General features: G+C 37.0%; 1 protein-coding gene across 2 annotated transcripts; it reads left to right on the top strand.

Annotated features, from left to right (window-relative positions):
- The first annotated feature begins 2,197 nt into the window (after positions 1-2,197).
- Positions 2,198-24,623, top strand: SNX6 (sorting nexin 6). Of its 2 annotated transcripts, XM_052693254.1 has the most exons (14): positions 2,198-2,284; positions 2,446-2,493; positions 7,753-7,857; positions 8,675-8,785; positions 10,385-10,506; positions 12,487-12,610; positions 13,979-14,074; positions 14,932-15,037; positions 16,898-16,973; positions 18,218-18,257; positions 19,321-19,407; positions 20,286-20,445; positions 21,144-21,229; positions 24,425-24,623. In XM_052693254.1, exons 1-14 carry the CDS (start codon positions 2,279-2,281, stop codon positions 24,476-24,478), a joined length of 1,221 nt encoding a protein of 406 aa, XP_052549214.1. In that variant the 5' UTR covers positions 2,198-2,278; the 3' UTR covers positions 24,479-24,623. The 2 variants fall into 2 exon arrangements, with proteins under 2 accessions (XP_052549214.1, XP_052549215.1); XM_052693255.1 differs by lacking the exons at positions 2,198-2,284; positions 2,446-2,493 and adding an exon at positions 9,830-9,890.
- Positions 24,624-25,807: the final 1,184 nt, after the last annotated feature.

Raw genomic sequence — 25,807 nt, 5'->3', positions numbered from 1 at the left:
TGGGGTGAGCTGTCAGAGGAAACATAGTGAAGGAGTATTGAACTGGGCCTTAACAGCAGAGCACTGAGAAGACGTAGTGTTCATCTCTAGTCTGCTAGCCCAGTAACTAGGATGTCCACATGGCAGATGGAGACTTCCATTCAGCTCTTAGTTCCAGTTCTGCTAAATGATCCAACATCACTCATTTTTAACATTATGCACACTGACCTTTCCAGACTTCACTCACATCTGTCCTAAGAGCTGTAGATCTTTGTAGACATAGCAACTTTTCTCCTGCCATGAGGATGCCATACATCAGGCAGGGGAAAAGGAGATCGTGGCCCAACAAGCAGGCAGCAAGCATTGTGGTGTGAGCGGGGAGGAGCATGGGACACAAATAGAACAAGATAGGGAATGGGGATCAGTGCAGCACAAAAGATTGGTATCATGGGTAAGATTTCTGCTTCAGAGTTTAGGTGTCATTTTGTACTGAATACCTTCAAAGCCACAGCACTCCTGCTGTTTTGGGATATGGCTTTTATTAGCTTCTGTGCCATCCAAGAACCATCTGAACTGTTTCCAGAGCTACACTGCAAAGGCATATGGCTTTATTTATTTATTTATTTATTTAATTTTTGGTAGATGCTGCTAAGATGGTCATCCTGCTGAACTCATACCAGTCACTATGGATTCCTCAGCAATATGAACAAAGGAGTTGTCTTTTTTATTATTTGTAAAGCCTTTTCACAATTCTTTGACTGGAGCACTTTGGTTATACAATAATATATTAACAATTTAAAGAAATAAGGTAATTCTGTCACTGCACTAAGTTTTTCCAGAAGGTTAGATCATTGTTAAGTGGAGTGGTAGCACGGCACTGAGCACAGACTGTGCACAGAACAGGATGTTGTTGTGTGCAGGTAAACCTGCATAGATCAGCTTTCTGCATAACTCTGGCTTTACCTTTTCAGCATGACCAGACTGGTATTTAAATAGAGATCACATACTGTTTCTCAAATTCCTGTAAAATGTTTTTAATTCTTTCAACCTGAGTAGTCAGCACTTTGGGTAACACTGCACATGCCTGTATCAACACAAAAATTGATGGAGCACATGAAAACTGTTTGAAGAATTCTGAATCACACCCAAGAAGCATCATAAAAGCATGGTAAAAGCATGGCAAGAAGCCTTTCCGCACACACTAAGAGAATTTCCTTTTTTTCAAATTCTAGGCACATTTCTAAGTCCTGTGGAATGGCTGCAGGAATAGGATTCCTGCAGGTGTAGTTTCCTGATCGGCTCAGGCCCACCTGATCCTGTGGTGCTGCTGGAGGTGATGGCCCTGTTCCATTAGTGCTCACGTAGGTGTGGACTTGGCCGCATTGCAGAGTCAGCTAGGATAGAAAGCAGCCACTTGCTGCCAGGTTAAATTGCAGATGGATCAATTCCCTCATCTGCCTGCATACCCAGGGGTTGCTAACGTCCATACTTGCCACCATCTCTCAGCGACCGCACAGGCTCGGATCAGTTTATGCTGATCGTAAAGCCCCACCCTGAGGCTGTGTCTTTGCTGTTCTGGCTGATTCACCCACAAAGACAGCCCAGCCTTGGAGCCCTGCACTCAGCAGCCCTTTTCCTTGCACTGTTCGATTCTGGTGTTTTCCACAGTCATTCAACGAAGGGGCATTTATCAGTTCCGTTTCTTCATCTGAAAGAAAGGTAGCCGCCAGCCATACAACTGCCCGTAAACCAGAATAATGAACCGCTTTATTTCTAGCGCAGCATAATTGCACTATCATTTTCACATGTGCTCCCAGAAAGGTATGGTGCCGTGGAAGCCCGTCTCTTGTGGAAGTTATGGCTACTGATGAAGGTCAGGGATGAGGCAGATAGCGCTGCCTGCTTCCAGAGATTTTGCTGCCTCTGTCCCTGTGCGTCCTTCTGAATTCTGCACGCGTGAACAAAGCCACGCTGCCATCAGCAAACCAAGCACAGGAAGCAGCGTGTGGAAGGGAGCTCGGCCAGCAACGCGTCAACCAGAGAGGAGAAAGGCGAAGGCGCTGCGACAGGCCGCCGACGCTCTGCCTGCGGACCCCAGATCCCACTACGGGCCTACCGCCCCCACCTCCACACCGCCCGCACGGCAAAGGGGGAGGGGCAGGCGGGGAGCGAGCCGCCCGCACCCACCGCTCCCTCGCGAGAGGCGCCGCCGCCCCGCCCCCGCGCGCAGCCCCGCCTCGCCGCTGGGCTGCGGGCGGCCTGGCGGGGAGGGCCGGCGGCGGGAGCGCGGCGAGCAGCCATGATGGTGGGTGCCCGGGCGGCGGTAGGGGCTGGGCGGGCGCCTTTGGCCGGTCGCTAACCTGTGCGCTTTGTCTCTCCCCCATTCTGCCTTCCTCCCTCTCGCCGGCCTTGGCCCGCGCTTGTCCTCGGCTCGCGCCGCCGCCTCCTCCTCTTTGCGCCCAGCAGGAAGGCTCTGACGACGGCCCAGATTTCCTCTCGGAGGAGGATCGAGGTGTGAGTAACGAGGGGTGGCACTCGGGGAGCGGGGGCGGGTTTGGCCTCCGTGCCGCGGGGTCGAGGCCTGGGGCTGGGGCGGTCCCGGAGGAAGGCTTCCCCCGGGCGGAGTCCCCCGTGCGGGTGTTTTGCTGTGATTTGCTCTTGCTGCGGTCCCCGCGTTTCCAGGGGCAGCTGCTGGGGGCTTTTGTTGGAGAGCAGGGGCAGATCCGTGCGTGCCGCCGGGGCCGCGCTCGCTGTGCCTCCCCGCCCCCGCGCGGAGCCGGGCAGCGGGTCTGGGGTGTGCGGCCCTGCGTGGGGAGCCACCGCAGCACCCTTTGCTCTCCTCAGGCCCCAGGGATTCCCGTTCCCGTTGATAACAAAGGGACAGCATTGTAGGCTGGCATTGCCTAGTAAGCTCCTTATTGAACAGAAGTTCTGTTGTTGGGAGTGGATGCCACGGTGATGTTCCTTACTGAGAAAACACTTCTCTGACCTGCTCTTCTGGCCTCTGTTTGTCTTCTCACTATATCTGCTGCGTTCATCTTTAACTTCCATGTCTTGGTTAAGCAACAAATAGGCTAATCTGGTGTGGTTCATTCAGGCTGACCTATCAGGTGGTATCTTGAGAAGGACTGGGAGAGATAGGAGAGCAGCTGCTGGACAGGATGGCAGGGATCGACTTGGTTGTTGCTGCTCATTACAGGAGCTGTGTCTACTATGTTGCTAAAGACAACAAATGTGAACAGCTCTGTATTGGCATACACTCATATCATGTATGTCGTACTCAAACATCAAGCGTAATGTTCAGTACCTTCTGATTTTTTGACTGTGTGTGGTAGGAATTAACTGTATTCTGCATATCCTTATATGTAGGCAGATAATGTTAGAGCAAGGGGGAGATGCTTTAAACTAAAAAAGGGAAGATTTAGGTTAGATGCTAGGAGGAAATTTTTCACTCAGGGTAGTCAGGCATTGGCAGAGGCTGTCCAGAGAAGCTGTGGGTGCCCCATCCCTGGAGGTGCTCAAGGCCAGGCTGACTGGGGCCATGAGCAGCCTGACCTGGTGGGGAGCAGCCTTGTCCATGGCAGTTGCTGGGGCTGGGTGGATTTTGAGGTGCCTTGCAACCCAGACCATTCTGTGTTCCAATTCTTCAGCCCTAGGTTGAGGGGGTTTGAATAATATTCTACATGCGTTTTCTTTGGCAATTAGGAACAGCACTGAAGTGAATGATTAGGTTGTTTTTTGTCTGAGGATGTAGATAGAATGTGTAAAACTTTCTTGATTATGTTTTAATTTTCCCTTTGAGGCCCCAAATAGTCAGAGTTCACAATGTAATTTTAAAGCCATTAGAAATCTCTTAGCAGTCTTGTTTGTGCTGTTGGACAACTTACATCATCTCAGTAGGCCAAGCACGGTCCTCTTTTTCTTTCTTTCCCTTCCTCTCACTCAAGCATCAAACACTGAGGAATTAAGCAGTGTCCTCTGTTCTCCAGTTTTGATTTCTTATTTTTAGTTGTGCTTTTTTTTTTCTTCACACTGCTCTGAAAATCCCTGGGTTTAAAGCATAGGCTGTTATCTGCATTATTTTGATCATGATACAGAAAACCTAATCGGAAGCAGCACTAGCAGTCTGTTCATGAATAGGTTTGTTGTGCTCTTATCTTCAAAGCCCTAACGTTTTTCTCAGCAGTAGTAAAAATAAACAGCAAAGAGCATTTTCCTTGTTCTGGTTTGTTGCTTTTCCCTGTTTGTGATTAAAAAATGGTCAGTTGAATCTTTATTTGAAAGCGTGAATTACAATTTCTGGTTAATTAGCTTTCAGTTTTGGAAACAAGTATTCTTTCCTCTCTATAATTCAGAGATTAACAACTGTACTTTTAACTCTTCAGTACAGTGTTGGTCAGCTACAGTTGTGTAAAGTTTAATGTGAGGATGATGGGATGAAAGGAAAGCTGGAATTTATGCTGATGCCACATAAAACAAATTCTCTTGACAGTTGCATTATATCATATGGAGGAGACTTTTCTTGGTGATTGTAAAATAGAGCATTGAGAATTGACTTTGAGGAAGTAGCAGTGGGTGGTCTGGAGAAGGAACTGTTTTTAAATGGTTTTCATAAAATGAGCTTGTGGGAACTGCTTTTCTAAATCATGCTTAGGAAGATACTATTGAGTCCACTGAGAGTAACTCAATTCCTGGTTGTGTTTTGCTGCATGATCTCTTTAATGTAAACAACAAGCGTTTTAAAGGGGTGGCGTAGTATTGCTATACTAGAACTGTTTTGTGCATCTCGTATCTGTATTTACCTCAGCTGACTTGGCTTATGCTCTTGTGTACTCATTTAGAGGAAGGGTGCTGTGCCTTAGAGCAGGTCTGTTAGAAACTTGATGCTGCGGTGAGGCTTGGTGTTCCTCTGTTGTAAAGTATTGTTTATTTCTCTTGCCTTGGGTATTTATCTGCCTGTAAAGAATCAATTGAAGAAAGGATCCTTTGTCTCTAACCTTTTTGAAAGCTAAGGGCATTGTAATTAGTTACTGTTGTTGAAGGAAGACATTGCCTAGGAATGTAAGGTTTGGTTGTTTCCCTTGTCTTTACTAGCTTCTTTTTGTTATCATATTAAGTCTAATTGGTCCTTAAACGAGTACTTAGATGCTAAATCTTCTTCAATTGCACTGCATTCTCTTAGTGCTGTAACATCACTTAGCCCTGTATTTGGCTTCTGGCGTTTTCTAGACTTTGAATAAAAAAGGGACTTCATTTGTATAGGATAGGAAACTGCAAAGCAGCTGAATTAACTTATGTTTTTCAAGACATTCAGCATAAGTGGAGAGCATGTATTTAAGCATAGAATGATTGTGCTGTGTTGTATTGGATTGAGGGGGGAGGGAAGAGAAAGGAGATGGAGGGACTTGTCCCACCCATATTTCTTTCCAGAATTTAAAATAGTTTCATTTTGGTCCAAATCAAACTTTGGAAAGTTTTGTAGCATTTTGTTTTCATTTCCTATTCTGTTCATAACTCAGAAGCTATCAGTTGGTGGCAGCGTTCTTTTGGAGTAGCGATGAGAGATTGCTTAAGTTTGTTGTGTGATGATGTTGTGATTTTAATTCCCAGTAATACAATATGAGGGGTTGTGTCATATGAATAAATTTAGAGTCTTTCAACTCTGTGATTGTCTTTGACACCTTTCATTGAATGCTTCATTACCATTGCAGATGAAAACGCTCCCTGTTGGCAGTCGGGCTGCATGGCATAATTTAACATGTGATTAAAGTCTTCAGGATCGTTACAACTTAACTCAGTATAAATCAAACAATTAATCTTTTAAAAATGTGTGCTGTGAGTGGAGTTGTCATGGTTAAGGTTGTTCTTCCTTTTCTCAGTGCAGATGAGAATTTCATTTTGAATGTTGTAAATAGTGCAAATGGTCCCATAGGAAATGCTGCTCTAGATGCTGCATAACTAGTAACAAATATGAAGAGCTGTTTTACAGAGTTGTAGAATTTTGTACTTTACCATTTTTTTTAGAAAGGAAAACAAAATGTTTTAATATAAATTGTTATGACCTCTGGAGGAATAATAATTAAAAAAAAAAAAAAAATAAAACCAACAGCATTGGAATAATCCAGATTATTTTCTGAGAGTACTCAGCTGTGCTCCTTCTGTGGGACTGGAGAAGAACAAACAGTGCATCAAGCAATGTAACCACTAAAAACTTTCTTACAAGCTGGGAAATTGTGGTGTCTTGACATAAGGCCGAGTTTGGTATGTCAGATTATATTTTTCTTTCCTAAATTAGATCTAAAGGACTTCAGAAGCGCAGTAGGAGCTGAGAGATTCTGCTTTATAGATGTGATCTGCAATGGGTCACTGCATGCTAATGTCACATCTTTGTGTGAGACAGTAGCCTCTGAACTTGAGAAAACAAAACAAAAACCCCTATGTCATGTGTGGGAATGTATCACTGTGTAATCACTTCCAGCGTTGCTTTGAGCAAGAAAATTCTGCTGGTGAACCAGCCTTGCAGGATACTCTAGGCTGTATGATGGCTTAGTTTAATACAGTAATTGTAAACTCAAGTAGTCTGATTGCTGCTGCATAAGGAGTGGAGTTGTTCATGCACTGAGGACAAAGTGGGAGCCGGCCACTGAAATTTGCAAAAGGTTTAAGATAACTGATGGGAAACTGGATGTGGTGGTTGATGCTTCCGTCCTGATGCTGTTCCAGCATGTTGCAGAGTTCCCTTCAGAATTTCCTTGTGTGCAGCCTTTGTGCTGCACGTTACTGATAATTAATGCATTTTTGTACTTGAGTGCGGACTTCAAAATGTGTTCCTGAGAAATCTTATAGGAAAAAGTGCAACTTTGTATGGAAAAGCACTTTTATACTGAAGAAGTTGGTATTTCTATAAATAAGTACAACATCAAAGGAAACCGTTTCAGTAAAAAGTGAACATCGCAAGCATGAGACTGAAATAATTTCTGGCAGTGCAATTGTAGAAAATTTCTGATTTCGCCTTAGTAGTTGTAAAAATATTCAGAATGTTGGTTGCTCATGACTGAAATTGTTGTGGGACAGATTGCTCTGGAACAGCAAGTAAGGTGAAGTCGGTTTGACTGAGTAGTGGTGAAGCCTTCAGTCTAGTTACTGCCAGGCATTGCCTCTTCTGATCACTGTGCTCAGGTAGTTATCTTCTTTTTCTGTATTTGATTGTCTTGCTATCTTATTTCATGACTTGAAGTATATTGTGGGAGTTCAGATTTCACGTTCCATGGAAAAAAATAAAAAAAAAACAGGGATTCCTAGTCTTATTGCCATTTCTTATGCTGTTTTTCAAGAGATTATCTTGTTTTTTTCAGAAAAAAAAATATGTCCAAAAGGACTTAGCTCTGTGAACTTCAGAGGATTTTTTTTTTTTTTTTTTGATTGTTTTTTGTTAGCACTTTTGATCTATCTGGGGCATCTTAAACAAAAGAATGGTGTAAGACAATGTGAGCAAACCAACTCTTTAATAGCTCTTCCTTCTTTGAAATATAGGGCCACTTTTTTTCTTAAAGGAGCCTTTATGACTCTTAGTTACTTCTTTACATGATTTACCTTTACATGATTATTTAATGTTGCTCTTTTAAATGAATTATTTTCATAATTCTTTTAATGGTGTTTGTCACGTTAGATTGGGGCTCCTCTCAAGGAAAGTATAAGGGAAATGCAGTTAACATGTTTGTATGTTTAGCTGATCTATACATTTAAGCTAATAGGTTCTTTCTCTTTGTTTAGCTTAGAGCAATAAATGTTGATCTCCAGACTGATGCTGCTCTGCAAGTGGATATCTCAGATGCACTCAGTGAGAGGGACAAAGTGAAGTTCACTGTCCATACAAAGGTAAAAGCCTGGGTTTGTGCATTGAGCATTTTCTTAATTATAAAAAAGAAAACTACTTAAACTGTTTAGGAAGCAACTGTAAAATATTCCAAAGGAGATGAGAGAACAGCATTATCTCATGTTTAAGAGACCATGTAGTAATGATGCTCAAAGAAATGATGACAAAAAATGGAAGTTAAAAATAAAAGTATGGAATAAAGTAACATTCTTTTTTTGCACTGTTGTGTTATCATATGATTTCTATGCCTATTAATCAGCCTATTTGTAGGTAGAATCTTTGATAAACCTCAGTATTTTTCAGAGTAGTTTTTTTACTTAGACTAGCCATGGTTTCAAATTCTAAAAATACATTTCATAATGGAATTGTATTCAAGAGTGTTTTTTAGTTACAGCTTGTATTGACTTCTTTTTGTAAACTTGTTGGTTTATTGAGTGCAGAATCACAGAATAGTTGAGGTTGAAGATGATCTCTTGAGATCACTTAGTCCTTTCTCCTATCCCTACTTCCACCATCAAATGAGAGTGAAGCAGAGCAGGTCTCTTAAGGTTTGTCCAGTTGAATTTTGAATATCTTCAATGATGAAGATTGCACAGTTTCTCGGGGCAAACCATTCCAATTGTTTGATGCACTAATTGAGATGGGAGTAATTACTGCTGTATGAATTTTTGCTAAGATGCTTATCTTGATGCTTGAGTTATTATTATTATTCTTTTACAGGGATATACTTTGATATTTTTTCCAGGATTCTTTTAATATAGTAATGAAAAACTGTTCTCTGTTGTTGTTTCGTAACTCTTCCTCCTTTTCCCTTTCCAGAGCTCCTTACCAAATTTCAAACAAAGTGAATTTTCCGTTGTTCGGCAACATGAAGAGTTCATTTGGCTTCATGATTCCTTTGTGGAGAATGAGGATTATGCTGGCTATATTGTAAGTAAGACAGTTCCTTTGTTTTACATGTGCTGGTTTCTGTGGGCATAAGGAGTATTCAAGGCTGCTTTTACATCTGATGGAAACAGCAGGTGTTTGTTCCTATTAAAACAAGATCAGATGCTTTACTACTTCATTTTATACAATTACACAAAATTTATGTTTAAAGCAAATTTGGAGGAAAATCACTGTGGTTGTCTTTTAATACTAAGGAGTGAGTAGCTTAATCTATATCCTAGCATATTTTTGCTCTACAGTATTGAAGTGTGGGAGACTGTATAACTTGGTAATATTGTTTTTGTAAGCTAATGTTTAACTTAGCTGAGAGCTTCGTGTTGCCTTTGTTTTATCTGCAATGGCAGAGTGCAGTAACTGAGCATTAGTAATTAGGCTTTTTCAGTTTCCATTTTGAAGATCAGAATGACTTTACCATAAAACAGTTTGAGGGGGAAAAAAAACGAAATCCCCTCCAAAAACCATCTAGAAATACAGAGCACATTAATACATAAGTTAACAACTTTAACATGTTTTGTTGTTTATTTTATGCGTCCAAGGAAGATATGTCCTCAAAGTAGTCACCTTATGATGGGATGCCTCTTCATACTTTAATTATGGATAGAAATACTTACTATCCTGGTGTGAAAGTTAGGTATTTGTGTTTGGCTGAGATTACCCATTGATTCAGTGTGTATTTCTAATGTGTATTTCTAATTCACTAATGATTACAATTGTGATAATCTGTGAAGTTATACTATTCTTGAGCTAATCTTTTTTAGTAAGAGGTATTGGGAGTGAGTGGGCTTTGATCTCTAGCAACTAGTTTTCAACAGTTTTCTGAGTAAATTCTGAATTTTACTAGTTCTGTAATTCATTCATGTAATGCAAAAATATCAGCAAACTTAAATTTGAGCACATTTTAGCTTTATTTGTTCTATTTCTCTTTATTCATAGCAATTCAGGATCAGTTTGCAGCGTTTTTTCTTTCAATACTGTTATGACAATAACCTGGGGACTTGTTTGTTATGTGCTTTGTTATTTCAACAGATGTATCTTTAATGTCAGCAGTGCCACAAGAAAAAACTGGTTCCTGCAAGCAGCAAAGAATGTGGTTTTTTTTTTTTTTAATTTAATAATTTTGAGAGTTATAACTGGTGTGAAAGAGACTGTAGAATTCTTTCTTTCTTTCAAGAAGAAACAATCCATACTAAATAAACAAAAACTGATGAGAAAAGGAAATACAGAACAGTCTGAGCACAGCCATCTGCAGCCCAAAACTGCACCCTGCATTCGATGCTTTGGTCATTTTTTTTTTAATTCCTTGCATTGGGAAAGCTAGATATTGCTTGAATTCTGTTGTAATTAAACTACACAAGCCATTTAGTTAGCTCTTGAGTAATCTTCAAGGACATTTGATGAAAGTTGGCATGCTAATTCCAGGTACCTAACTCATTCATGAGAGGATTTATCCGTAAATGCCTTAATAAATGACAAAAGAGAGAGCCATATATTAAAAAGCTGCAGGAACCTTCTCAGACAAATAGTATCCAGTCAGTAATGGAACAAAAGTTGAACGAATTTAAAAAAGTTACTTGTTTCTAGATTCCACCAGCACCACCCAGGCCTGACTTTGATGCCTCAAGGGAAAAGTTGCAGAAGCTTGGAGAAGGAGAAGGATCGATGACTAAAGAAGAATTCACCAAGATGAAACAAGAACTGGAGGCGTATGTAGACTTGATTACTACCTTTTTTTTTTCCCTTCAAATTTCAGTGCTGTTGGCTGTCCCATGTTTCTGATTTCACTGCAATGGTTCTCTGTGAGATAAAAGCTTGAAAATCAAGTTGCTACATAACCAAGGTTATCTTAGTGATCATGATCAGAGCCATTAGGAAAATTCTAGAAATCACTGCTTAGAAATTATGACTATTTCACGGACAAGCTTCTGAAACGGGAAGAAAGTCAGCTTGTACTTGAGAACTCTTTTATAAGGAAAAGAGAAACAACAACCTAGTTAGATCCCTTTCTTCACAGAGCACTTGGAAAGGGAGGAGGTAGCCTGTGTCTTTTTTATTTCTGGTGTTCCCCGTTCATTCCCCAACAAACAATAAGTTCTGTGCATATAGTAATTGAACTGGGGATTTTTGCGTGTGGTTGGTATTGTAAACGTTGATACCAACCTTCTGGTCCCTAGGAAATACAGGAAGCAATTACTAGAAAATCTTTTTGTCTTGAAATTTATTTATTTATTTATTTTTGCACAATGAGAATATACTTCCTGAAAATAGCATTTTCACATACTGCCAATTTAGCGTGTATTGAAACATTTGAACTTAGTCGTCTTGTTTTATGTTGAGTTACGCAGTAAAGTTTCTCCTGGCTCCTACTTTCCTTGTCATGCACTCACTTCTTTGATCTTTTTTCCTGTCATTGGTTTCAGTTTTCAAGTGTATATTTACACTGCTTCTAGACTGCTTCTATCAAGAGCTCTGAATTGGCAAGAGAAGTACATAGAACTCTTAGAACTGATGTTTTCTCTCCAAATGCCAGCAGCTGTGAGCAAATATCTTAAAACTCCGTGTTAGTGTTGCATACCACATAATCTATAGCAGAGTAGATATACACTTCATATACAAGGAACTGGAAATGAGTAAAACACTACATTTTAAAGAATCTGGTTTTCCAGCGGCCCTGATCATGATTCTCTTGTGGTCTGGTTAGGGGTTGGATAACACAGAAAACTTTGAGTTTCTTCTACTGCCACCTCCATCCTCTGCATCCTCCTTTTTTGTCTTCACTGAATGACTACTACTCTCACTGAGATCAAACATCTCCCAACACTGGCCCTGCTGGTTTGCTGGTATGTAAATCTTAACCTCCTCACACATAGTGGAAGCAAAAGTGTTATCATTTCACTGTTTTTCCTCAGAATGGGGAAAAGGGCCCCTTCCTTGTTTCTAGAAAAGCTGCATCTTACTGATTGAATTTGCAGAGCAAGAAGAATTTTAGAAAACTTGTATTAATAAAAATGCCATCCTCTTAATTAAATCACAAATGAGTATTTCCTTGAGTTGGTTGGTCTGAGCAACTACATAATTGTAAAGGTTAAAAGTGATTGTTTTGGTTGTACTTACCAAAGGCACTTAATTTCACTTTTAGAACCACAGTGAAGCAAGACATCCATGTAAGAATCTGCCTAAAAAAAAGGCTAAATACTTCATCATGGAATAAGAGGCTGCTATTTAAAGAGCTAACCAAATGATTTGAATGTTTAAGTAAGGAAGGAGGGTGCAAATAGGCAAGGGGATGGAGATGGGGAGGAAAGAAATTATGCGTCTGCTATCTACTAACTGATGTATCTCAATTTCTTGACTTTTGTGAAGGCAGTGAAAAGGCACAATTGAAATTACATTTGCAGCAAACCTATCCATGTTAGTCTTAAAAGTTAGATTGTATTTGAGTCTTCTTTAAAAATCTATCAGTAATATGTTAGGGCTTCAAATTTCCCCCTCATATTAACATTATACTATTTGTTTTTGTATGTGTGTCTTTTATATATATAAATATATAAAAGTATCAGAATGATAACCTCTACTACTTAAATTTTGTGTCCTTACTGAGGATCTCTTAAAGCTTCTCATTGGGCTTACCTCAAATTTTATTGCTTCAAGTGAAATTCTTAGTCTCTCTTATTTTTTGTTTTCAGCGAATATTTGGCAATATTCAAGAAGACGGTTGCAATGCATGAAGTGTTCTTGTGTCGTGTGGCTGCACATCCTATTTTGAGAAAGGATTTAAATTTCCATGTCTTCTTGGAATATAATCAGGACGTGAGTATTGAAAACTAGATTGCTGGCAAGAAAAATCAAGATGTGCTTTTATGGTGGTGTGGAAAATTGATTAAGAAAGCGTTACCTCCTGGAGCAAATTGCATCAGTTCCTTGACGTATTTGTATTTTAAGTTGCAAATTCATTAATGTCTGTAGGAGTTAATTATTCTGCTGCCTATGCAACCAAATACTTTAGTGTCAAAATAAAAAATATTAGTGGAAATCTATTATGTTTTGGATTAAAAAGATTAACTGTTGGTAGTGATTTCCCATGGTGTTATAATTGTCTGTTCCTTGACTGAAACTTGGGATGGGGTGTGGAGTTGGTGTAAAAACAAAAACAAAACAACAACAAAAACAAACAAAAAACACAAAAAAAACACATCATAAATTTTTCAGAATTTAGAACAATGGTTTAAATTCTGTTGCAAAAGAATTTACAAAACCAGAGGATTTCTCCTGAAGCATTATGATAAAGAAAGCTCCTCCTCTTCTCTTTTTTTTTTCTTTAAGTAATGTTGATGAAACTTTAATTTTTTTCTGGAGATGTAGATTCTGTGACTATCCATAGAATCTTATGTTATTTTATATATTGAGTTATGTTATATACTGAGTTACTATCTGAGTTGATTGAAAGAAATCTGTCTGAGTTCATAGTAGCTGCTTGGTGTTAGAGTTGGTGGTTGCTAATTCTGCAAATGTATTTTAGTTGCTTTTTTAAAATTGCAGAAATCAACATTGAATGTTGAAATAGAAATCTTGACAAATATTGGTTCGACTGAATACATACTTACCTTCAAGATGTGTTACAGAGAATCCTCTTGCTGTTTGACTTAGAAATACCAGCTTTTTAAGGAACCCATCTTTCTTAAACTTGACAAACTTAGATAGGAAGAAAAAGCATGAGTAGACTGAAACCAACATTATCTTCAATGCAGTGAGGGATTAATGCTTCTTGTTTCTCAAAGTGAGAGACTTGTCATTCTACACTCAGAAGAGCAAAATCTGGTAATAGAAGTTTAACTCAGGTTATACTATGCATGATAAGTACTGTATTAATGATAAGTGACACGTGTGTGTCGTCAATTTGATGTCATATATTTGCTAGAATATTGCTGAATTTTCTTTTATTTAATGGAAGAATATGATAGGTATAAAGGACAGTAGTAAATCAGAGTAGTCTGATTCTGGGTGCATGGTGCTCTATTTGCTTTAATGCAAAGCTCAGTTAAGTAGAGAGCAGGAAAACTTGTTTAGAAGCAGCAAGCTTTGGTATGTCTTTATATATCTAGAATTAAAAAAAAAAAAAAAAAGCTACTATTGCTTTCAGCAAAAGAAGTAACTTGATATATGAATTTGTTTTTTCAGTTGAGTGTTCGTGGGAAAAATAAGAAAGAGAAACTGGAAGACTTCTTTAAAAATATGGTGAAATCAGCTGATGGTGTCATTGTTTCAGGAGTAAAGGTAGTTGCTGCTTAATGTATCAAGATTAGAAATGTATTAACATTGTCTTTCTCTTTCAACATTTCCTAATGTTGAAATAATGTTTTTATAACTAAAATTCTGCAGAAGCTGTTTTTTGGTCTTTTTTTTTCTTTTTTCTGATATTAACTTTCCATTTGCAAGCAAATTAATGGAAGCTGAAGTTCCTAGTAATAAAATCTTGAATTTCAAATTTTCTGGACGGAGGGTATAACACTGGATTAATTTTGAGATGGAGAAAAAATATGAAGTTAAAATAACCAGCAGAGGTTACTCAAAAAGCACATTGTTCAAAGCCTGTATTGTAGTCTATGAGGTATTATTGAGTATCCATGCTATTTTAAAGTTCTGCTTTAAGCCATGTATCTTAAAAGGTAATATAGTAACAATTTAAATTTACCTACATTTGCGACCTTAAAAGAAATCTGCCATAAAGGTCAGTGCTGCAAGTTTGTATTGTCTGTATTGTTACCATTTCATTTGCACCACTGAGTTATCTTACTATTCCATTCTGCCTGTTTCTTGGTTAGTGTCCTTGATTAGGTACTTGACATTTATCCTGTATTTCTATCAACAAAGTGATGGGTAGTAGTGAACTGATTTTCTTCACTTCAGGTTTAGTTACTTAGACCTTTGAAATGCTTGTTACAAATTTGTAATAAAACACGAGATCATGATTAAATAAGTAAGGAGGAAAACAGTTTACGTGAATGTTTTAGATAAACATAGATTTCATGTCACAGTAACAGCAGTATGTCCACATTTTCTCAGTGCAATTTGCACAATACAGAATGAGTGAAATCTGAGGTTTTTTTAAATCGTCTTTTTTTTTTTTCCAGGATGTGGATGATTTCTTTGAACATGAAAGGACATTCCTTGTAGAATACCACAACCGAGTCAAAGATGCTTCTGCCAAATCTGATAAAATGACAAGATCACATAAAAGTGAGTTATTTTTTCAGAAGGAGAGCTGTTCTAGAATACACAGAAATGATTTGTGAGGAGCAATAGTTTTTACTTTTTAACAAGAAAAGATGAATTTCTCAAAGTGTAGTCTTCTGGTAGTGAAAAACAAAGTTTAATATTGTTTTAAAATTTAACCTTTGCTATAGTAGTCTGGATGGAGTACGAACAGCATGTTTCAGTGCTGAAGGTCTCTTCAGTTCCTTTGGAGAGAAACAAAACTTCATGTACTTTTCTTTTTTTTGAAGACTGATTCTTAGACTTTAAATTGTGAAGTGGGTAATAGAGCATTAGTAATGATTTTACTCCTAATGAAGTTGCTCTCTATTAGTTAGCTTGTGGTTATCAGAGTGCAGTTTCTTAGCACACTAGGAATTGCATTGACTTACTGAGTAGCAAACTCCTGTTTGGGCTATTAGTTATAGTATGGGAGATCTGATTTCCATTTTTCAGCCTTCTAGACTGGGGATTGGAATTTGTATTCAGTAGCTTGGTTTGCGAGACCCCTTTTGTTGCTGAGGTGAGATTCTGCAATTAGTTGCTGTTGATTTTTCTTCCAAAGCTGAATGCTAGCTAATGTCATTTTTTGAAGCTGTAGATAATTTTCTCAATTGCTTTATGCCTATTTGAGAAAATAAGAAACCTTTGCTTTAGGAAAATATAATTGTGTTTTGAGAAAACTATGACAAGCTTGACTTTCCTTACCCTTGATTTCAGTTTTTCAGACTCAAACCCTATATGTCTAATGGCAACTTCTATGAAACACCAGTGGGAATTCCCATAACTTGAGAAGCTTATTTTGGAAATGGGCAATCTGTAATTCATTGATCTACAGAGAACTTCAAAGCTAACAGTGCAAATGTCTTCCTATTTCCAATGTATTTGATGTTTAAGTGTGAAATATAGTCGACATTAATTATCCATAATTAATAGTTAATTAACCTATAATAACCTTAAACCCTTCTTCACTGTGACCAGCAATGCTAATTAGCTTGGGATATATGGAGAAATAAATTGGATAGATGGTGATCCACTCAATCTTCTGAACAAAAGTCCAAGCTTAATGATGAGAATTGCTTCTGAAGAAACAAGAAAATTAATTCATATGTTTAGGGTAGTTCATCTAGAAACTTTGAAAATGTAAGCATTTCTGTGAACAACAAAAACAAGAAACAAATACAGTTTCCTATTCATTGGTTGGATCTGTTGAGTTCACACTAGAAGTTTTTAAAGGAACAATCTGTGTGTAGCAATATCTCACTAGTCAGATTAGGCAGCCTTCTTCACAAACTCTGCTTCTGATGTTATTGTTTAAAATGTTTTAACTCCAGTTCCTCTTCAACTAGTAACTAATTATTGATGGGTAAGGGTTTCCTGAAAATTAAACACATGCAAGAAAAGATGTGTATATAGCACTGTATTTTGGTAGTTCACAGTTGATATGCAGTGTAATACCCTGAAGCACATGGATTTTTCTTTTTTTTCCTTTTTTTTTTTTTTAAATAGTTCTGGACTTCAAATTTAACTCTGAACATCAACTGTTGATTCTGTAAGTTTTCTAAATAAAACTTAACAATGTTGCACAATAAACATACTCAGCAGGTGCTAGTTGTAATTTATCTAGGGATATTCAATACAGTCTTTACAGTTTGGTAAGAGCCATGCTTGTTGTGTGAAGTTCGTAATACATGACGTAAATTTTATTTCTGTTTTTGTATTAAAGCATGCTCCTTGTAGGAGGAAAAACAAAACAAAAGCCAGAACTCTTGAAGAAATAAAGGAACTTGATTTCCAGAAAGGAGAGAAACTAAATAGTAAAACTACTGCTTGCTTTTTTCCTAGATGTGGCGGATGACTATAATAGAATTGGTTCTTCATTGTATGCATTAGGAACACAGGACTCCACAGATATATGCAAGTAAGATTTTGTTGATAGCTTACGGGGGAATTTGCTAAATAGCAGTCTTAATGATGACCTGCTGAGTTTGGTAGCACTATTGTTATGAGAAGAACAGAGTTTATTGCAGATGTATCCTGTTAAGGGATTTTCTTCACTAACATTTATGTTCTGTAATGTGAGACTGCTTTAATATTGCTGCTTTAATAATTTCCTGGGAAAAATGCTCTATTGTTTTCTGTAGTTTGTAGACAATGATACCTCACAGAACAGACAAAGCCTCAACTCTCACTTTTAAAAAAAGTTTTTAAAGTGTTTCAGTGAATGCAACAAGGGCATATCGCAGATCTGAGTGTACAGATTTCTTGGACGTTCCTGTAACAGCATCTTGAAAGATAACCTTGCTGTTCTGGCAACTTACTACTGCCTTTAGGAAAGTAAAGGAATGGAAATTCCGAAAGCTTTGAAAATAGCAGGAGGTTTCTTTGTGCAGATGTTTTTTCACTCTTTCAGTGGTTTGCTTGAATGTGAACTGTTTGATGTATCTGAAAGTAAAAATTAACTAGCTAAAGATGTTTGTTAATGCTTGTAAACATTACTAGTGTTACAATAGATAGGTGTGTAAGAATGGTGACTTTTTTTTGTCATTTTACCTGATTTATAATTATATATTTCCAAATGTTGTGATACCTTACAGATTACTGTAATGATTATAAACAATTACTTTGTTTAACAGACTACATCAAATCTCATTATTATAGAGTCTGTCAGGAATCACATCTGTCCCCTGTCAAAATGAAACTACTGTAATTCAGTCCACTGTTGTGAAATGTGTGTATCATCTCCTGTGATGAAGGTGTGCTGCTTTTTCAAGCTTACTGAATTCCAAGTAGGGCATGCATTGTGTTTACTGTTTAGAGAAAAGTTATGAAGGAGAACTGGTAACTGTGTAGACTGTTAACCAGGATGGTGGTATTTTAGGTTTAATTTCTAGAAGTTAAAGGATCTCTGAGGAGCTGTTAAATTATTCTGCAGTAAAATCCATCCCTACATTACACTTTCTCTCTTTACCTTTTCTGAAGTTGTACAATTCCTAAATATTTGAAGTACTGCAGTTTGAAATTCCTAATGTTCTTTAGATTATGTAAATGACAATTATAAGCAGTGCATTTACAGTCTTTGTTGCCATACCCAGACATATTTTGATTTATAGAAAGCTGATTAGACTGTTCAATAATGTAATATAAGCTCTTTCCTTCCTACAGGTTCTTTCTGAAGGTATCGGAATTATTTGATAAAACAAGGGTATGTATCTTGAAATCTTTGTAGATGTATTCTTTGTATCCATCTTTGAAGTACCAGGATATCTGGCGTTAATTATGCATTAGGATGGAGATGTTTTATGGCTACTGTGATATTGAATATGTAAGCAGCATGCATTCGGGAATGAAAAAGCATAAATTTTTCAGTCATCTGTTTGTAAAATGATTGATCCTTAGGAGTACTTGGTCTACTAAATTTTTGGCAGTCTTCTGTGTAATAAATAAGTAAAGGCGCTGTGCCTCTGAAATGCTTAGACTGCTTTTCATACTTCGTGTTGATTATATTAGAACTTATTAAGGAAAAAAAGAAATGTCACCCTTAATAATCCTTAATTAAAAAAAAAAAGAAATGGTCGTGTTGCTTGTTTCTGAAGTTAAAACCTGTTTCTACACATGCATGTCACAAATTAGGAAATGTTTTGAATGAAAAGTGTTATTTTCCTAAACAGAAACATTGTATTTAAGTAGGTACTTTGAAGGAAATGGAAATTCTGAGATAACTTGCTTTGACCTCAAATGTTAGGTTTTAGAATTTTTTAACTTAAGATTTTAAAAATGGGTTTATACACTATAAGTTCATAGAAATGTCTGTTTTAAGTGCAGTAATGCAAAACGCAAATTTTACAGAGTAGTATTTTGAACCATTTAATGCAGTTCAGTTACACAGTTGCTCTACTAAAGTAGAGCCTTAAAATTTTGTTTTCATTTGATCTTGAAGACTACACTTGTACAAGTCTTCATACCAGATAAGTTTTGGTTTCTCTTTTATATTTTTTTCCTAGTATCTAATAATAATAATAGGAATTGGGGAAAAAAGCTTTTTTTATTTAAAATAGAAAGCCAGTTGTCACATTTTAATAGAAAAGACTAATACAGTTTCCCTTTTTGCATGTTTAAGTATTGTATCACAAATGCATGATTAACTTTTGAAGAAGACAGTGTCTTGCACTGTTGCATAGTTCATACTGTATTTACATCATACAAATATATGTCTGATATTTGGATGTTTAAATCAATGTTTTTACTTACTGTTATTTTTTCCCCAGAAAATAGAGGCCCGAGTATCTGCTGATGAAGATCTTAAACTTTCTGATCTTCTGAAATACTACTTAAGGGAATCTCAAGCTGCTAAGGTAAACTTATGTTTTGTGTTTGGTGGATTGGATTGGTGTCCTTTTTTTTTTTTTTTTTTTTTTTTTTAATAAAGGGTGGGTGGTGGGAGAAATAGACTGCTTTTTTTTAAATGGAGAGGTTGAAATAATACCACCTCCAGCCTTCCATTTTTCCTTCAACTGTGCAAATTTTATCTCTGTTTTATGTAAGAAATAGCAGTGCAGTTTGGGCTGTATGAACCACTTGTCAAGGCTAAAACGTGCAGTGTAATTAAAAACGGTAGAAGAGCACTTGATAAATTTGTCAAGCTGTAGACTGCAAGCAGATTTGTTTTGTTCCTTTTAATATTGAAGATAAATACTCCGGTTCTCTGCAAGCGCTGATACAAAAATGTGGGCAGATTGGATATTCTGTACCTAAAAAGACTCATTTTTATTGCTGCTTGATATAAGATGATTAAATAGTAGAATATGGAAGCGTTTGGCAGAAAGTGTCTGTATTTAGATCACACCAATAGCTGCTGCACAAAAAAAAAATACAGCTATTTCTTAAGCCCTGTTTATATTTAGACTACAGATCAGAAATACAGTTTGTTTCTAATCTAAGAAGCTGTTAAATTTCCCATGATTGCCTTCTCTTAGACTTTTTGCAGTATCATCTAAGCCATCTGGTGCTAGCTTCTGTCAGACAAGATGCAGACCAAACAGTATTAAATTGCATGCCTGATCCAGCGTGGACATTTCTGTGACTTGCAGGATGAAATGCAATGAATGAAAATAATTTAGTTAGATATACGGGAAGAAAGGTTAATTTTAATCTAATTTTCTTTATCACTTTGTATATGCTAAAATGTTTGAGTACATTAGTGTAAGTTCTGTATGGCCTTTATCCTTTATAGGATCTCCTGTATAGAAGATCTAGGTCACTAGTGGATTATGAAAATGCTAATAAGGCATTGGATAAAGCAAGAGCAAAAAACAAAGATGTGCTGCAAGCTGAAACTACTCAGCAGATATGCTGTCAGAAATTTGAGAAAATATCTGAATCGGCAAAACAAGGTATTTGGGTGGCTTTTGATTCTGTGTTACTACTTGAAAAATAATGGAATTTAAGTTAATGTTAATGAGATTAAGATTTTGTTCTGCATTTCCTAAGCAAAAATGTTATTTTTTTTAATTAGTATTTGCTTATTTTGGACAGTTCAAATGATATTTTCCTTCGGTTCTGATAGCTTCATTAGTCAGTAATATCAATGTTGTAATTGCTTGGCAGAGCAAAGTCTAGGTGCAGATCATCTTTTATCCCTCTCTTATTTGCATAGACTAAGATATAAAAGGGCAATTGCTGTCAGTAAAGGCAAGCCTGATATTTTTGAGTACTGTTAAAATTCACCTTTTGGTTTTATGCAGTCTGTTGCAACAATGATAGCAAATAAGGGAGGGTTTATGAAATGAGGTTTTACTGAAGATGCAGTTACAGTAATTATGAAGGAAAGCAGTATTTTTTACATGTTGGCCTCTTTCCTGGAACTGTACTGCTTTTCAGGCTTAGATTGTTGTGGGTAAGTAGTAATCTGACTCATCTGGGACAGATTCATACAAGGTTCTTCTGTCTTCATCAGTTAAAGGAACTGTTTGACCCTGTAAATCTGGCTAATTATTCTTCTAGATGAGACATCACTAAGCTCTTTCTTCTTGAAGGAAAGTCAAGGCACTAGCAATAATACTGTTAATGAATCCAATCTTATTTTATATAGAATTGATAGACTTCAAGACAAGAAGAGTTGCAGCATTCAGAAAAAATTTAGTGGAACTAGCAGAACTGGAATTAAAGCATGCTAAGGTAATTATGGTCCTTTTTTGGCCTTTATTTCAACTGGCTTTAAGCATTAAATGCTTGAATAACCAAAACACCTGCATTAGTTTTGTGTGATACACACTCCTACGTCCAGGGAGAGGAGTCTGATGATAAGCATCTTCCAGAAATGTAACCTTTCCACAACTTTTTTAAATAATAAGAATAATATCAGTAAAATATATCTGAGGGCCTGGTATGAATTGTCTTTCGAAAACTTATGCCCTTGAAGACAGTGTTGACTGTGGCTTTATGTTTCACTAACTCTTTGGTATTCATTGCTTTAGCATGAGTGCCTGCCAGTTTTTAAAATCTCATCTCATGATTTTTTTTTTTTTTTTTTTTTTTTTTTTTTTTTTTGTGAGATAGGAGGTGTTTTTTCCTGTTATCCAGATGCTGGGGACTTGATAAGTAGGACAGACTTAAGCATGAGATCATACGAGACTTGTATGAAATCAGGAACTGAAGTCAGATCAGTTCTGTGTGTATACTTTTGGAACTCTTTTTGCCTTCAACTAAGCAGTGCTAACAGAAGATTTTATTTAGCAGATGCATAGCATAATGTGTAGGTATACTTTATCAGCAGATCAGACTTTTTAACAGTGGAGCAAGAATTAAATTATTGTTGAATTAAATTATTATTTTTTAAAAAATTAGTATTTTAGGCCTGTTCTGTGTTTCTTAATAATTTTAAGCAGCTGTAGTTTACACGTGTTCAAGCATGTTGTGCAAAAGCTGTGTTTAAACCTACTCAGTATTTTACCATTCGATTTTGGGGCATTCTTTTGTTGTGCTTTCATGTTCAAGAAGGGAGGACTGATGGTCTGAAATTCTGTGAAACTTCTGAAGTATACTTAAAACATTTAGAGCCTTGGCTGCACTTCGTGTTATGACAGGAATTTTAACTGAGCTACCTCCCTCAAAAAAAAAAAAAAAAAAAAAAACCCAACCAAAAAACACAAAGATCTTCCCACAAATATAAATATATACTGCCTTTATAAATTCTGATGTAAGGAAAAACAAAAACACCTTGTTGCTTTATTGATAACAGATGTTTGTTTGGAATTGGCAGAAGAAGAAAGTAAGCAAAATCCACAGCTAAGGGATTTGGTTAAATGTTTTGTCAGAAGTCATTTATTCCCTGCTGCTGTCCCCGCAGTCTACCAATAACTGCAATTTTTAGTGCTCAGGGATTTGAGTTGGTAAGAAGTACTTTTCTGGATGTGAAATTGGAGGACTTTTGAGCTGTGCTGGTGCAAGTCAAGTATATAAAATGTTGCAGCTACAAAGAGCAATAGTGCCTCTGTTGTCCTTCATTTACTATAACTTAAATTTTTGTTGTGAACTTAATGAAAACGAATGGTGTGCCTGTGTGTCAGTAGGCTGTCATACTGAGACTGGAAATGACTGAGAACCTTTTTGTGCTATGTAATAGCCTATGAACTGCAAATTATTTCATGTTCCTGCTGAACTGTAAAGAGATAGGCAAAAGATCACTTGTCACACTTCTGCTATAGGTAACAGGCATGCAGTCCAGAAGTACTTCAAGCTGAAAACTAAATCCATTCCGTCAATGACTTTGTTACTAGCTAATAATTAAATGTTACAATAATAGAGCCTTTAGGTTTATGAATCCTATATGCTGCAAAGATGGGCCACCAGGTCCACACACATCTCCTGTATATGGAGCATGTTCATATCACAGAATTCAAGCCAAGTGAAGCAGCTTGTGACTGTCCCCTACACTTATAAACAGGAAAGAACAAAAAGCTACTGAAGCTGTAACTGAAATATGTCTTTTGAATAAGTCTGAAAAGGGTTTGGTAGACCTAACAGACCTTCTGTTTTAATGTGGTTAACTGCTTAATGTGGATTGTATTAAAAAAAACCTTGCTAGAGGCAAGAGCTATGATCTCTGACCTTTTCAGGCAGAGAAACGAACGTCCTTTTGTGTATCTGCCACTGGTCACTAGGTAGGCTTTCAACTGTGAAAAAGTAAGAATTACCCGTTCTTCAGTTGTTGTGTGGACAATGTATCAAGGACGTTGATAATTACACAATTACAGCTTCTGATACTGATTAGTTACAGGTTTTTTTGTTTGTTTGTTTGTTTGGAGACGTTTTCAGGTTAGTTTTTGGAGGATTTTTTTTTTTAAAGGAAGTAGTTTCTCCCATGTTTACAACAGGGCATTCAGAGTGGTTTGTCCTTGCATTTTGCCTGAATCTGATAGGAATTACATTTAGCGGTTAATAATCTATTATTTCTTACAGAGAGGTTTCAGAATGGGGAACAAATATAGTACAGCTGTTTAAGAGTGAACAGATGGTGATGTAAAGTGATCTGAGTATAACTGAATGCACAAAACAATGTGAATACTGATATATATTGTTTTCTTCTGCAGAGTATCTCCTGGCTTACCAGTAGTTCACCTGTGCATGCTTGGCAGTGGTAGCTTTTTAACTGCTAGCTCTGTAAATTCAATTAGAAATCTGAAAGTCAACCTGGTAGAGTTAGAATTCTTTAAATATCATATAAAAACTGATGTACAAAATCTCTGTTTGGAAAGAAGGGCAGAAATTGCCTGCAGAGATAAAACTTAGTTAATGTTCTAATAATGCTTTCTGTAGTCTCAGCTTTGAAACTTTTGTGGCTAAATCAAGTAGCTAAGCATATAAATCTGTGGGGAGAAGTCTTACACAATGCCCATCTTTGACAAAAACTACAAGCTGAAGTGGCTGCTATGGATAGAAGATTGCAAAGCACTGCTTAACACTTTCTGATAAAATCAGCATTATTTGTGCGTATGAATGCTTCTGTTTTGGGAATGATACTGCAGTGACAGGTAATGGCAACTCTGTGTAAAGAATGAAAATTTTCCAGCTTTGAACTTTTTTGCTGAGACTGCTCTGCATAGAATAGTTGATATGGCCAAACTAGATCTTCTGTGAGAAACTCGTGGGGAAAAAAAACAACATGGAAATGGTAGTAGCGCTTATTTTTGAATATCAAGTTCAGTGTCATGACACAGCATTCTTAAAGTCAACAAAAATCTTTTCCTTAAATGTCTTCACATGTACTTAACGTGTATCTGTTTTCCCTTAATGATGACTGTTTTAAAAAAAGCATTTCTTGTACCTTGAATGTACAAGAAGATGTGGTCATATTTTTCTGTATTTTTACAGGGTAACTTACAGCTGCTGCAGAGCTGCCTGGCAGTGTTAAATGGTGACACATAAGCTACGCTCCGTCCTCCTGCTAACAAGGGCTGCCCTCCTGGATTTTGTTTTCATGACTTTAAGTAGGCATTTATAGTTCCCTGGAGAAATTGTTTGACAAAGTGCACATAAGTGAGCTCTTCCTTTAAAAAAAAGTTAAAACAAAGACCTGAAAGTAGCTCAAGACTATACAAAGCAACAGCTTACTTGTTATTCATGCATATTCATGTTTATTTAATCATTATATGCTTTCATTGTTCAGAAACCAAATGCTGTTCTTGTGAAACTAGCCAATATAATTATGTACATGTTATGAATACTATGATACAGCTGCCAATCATTTACTTTTGTAAGTAATTTCTGAAGTTCACCATTTGAAGTACATTATTCAAATGGCTTAACTATGACCATTAGATATTTGACTATTGTTCCTATAATGCATTGTATACACTGTCTTAGCTTTTTCCATTTACTGATATCAAGAAACTTAATCTTTTTTTCAATTGTGAACATTTCTTAGAAGTTTTGAAGAACTTTGTGTAACCTTTATAACTATGATTTAAAAGGAGAAGCAAATACATTAGTATGTTTGCCTTAACTTGTAGACTAATCCAATTATTGTAAAATAAACCATAAAATCAATGATTTTTCTAAAATTATGCAGACATTGTATCATCTATAAGCTTAATATTTTCTGGTAAATCAGATTAAGTAGATTTTTCTTTGTTCATCCTGTAAAACAGGTACCAGATTGATTTGACATGAAGTACTCACTTGGTAATTTTTCACTTCCATTCTCAGGTTTACCCATTTGCCTCTGTTCATCTGTGACTTCCCTATCGAGCATAGTTGTTTGTTTTTTTTTCCTTACTTTAGTGCTGACTTTGCATTTTCTTTGGCAGAAGTGTTTTTTAAGGAAACTAGCCAGTTTCTTTCCAGAAGGGGAAAATAAACTGGCAGAAGGGTATTCAGTAGAAAAGGTAATACTGCCCCACTTTTATACAAATGAGAAGCTTTGCTTCAGAAAATAACTAGTAAAGGCATACCCAATAAAGGAATGCCTGAACTGTATCTCCTGCTAGCTGGATTTAGAGCTCTGGATGCCTTATATTGTTTGAATCCACTGTCATTTGTTGAATGCTCTCTCTCTCTCCCTTGAACCACAAGTCCTTTCCAAGAGCTGCTGTTCTCTTGTATAATCTCAGAATGTCATAAAATTAGGCTTTACTTGATTAATCATTCATCAGGGGGATTGCTGCTTTGTATGGGTTTGTAGCCCTTCAGTAGAGCAGCAGAATTCCAGTGAATGGCTTTTTTTTGTTTGTTTGTTTGGAGATGCCAACCAATGTC

Source organism: Tympanuchus pallidicinctus, unplaced genomic scaffold (genome assembly GCF_026119805.1).
Source record: "Tympanuchus pallidicinctus isolate F22 unplaced genomic scaffold, pur_lepc_1.0 scaffold3, whole genome shotgun sequence".
Taxonomy (NCBI): domain Eukaryota; kingdom Metazoa; phylum Chordata; class Aves; order Galliformes; family Phasianidae; genus Tympanuchus; species Tympanuchus pallidicinctus.
The sequence above is the reverse complement of the archived record's forward strand: the minus strand, read 5'-3'. Positions and strand labels throughout refer to the sequence as shown.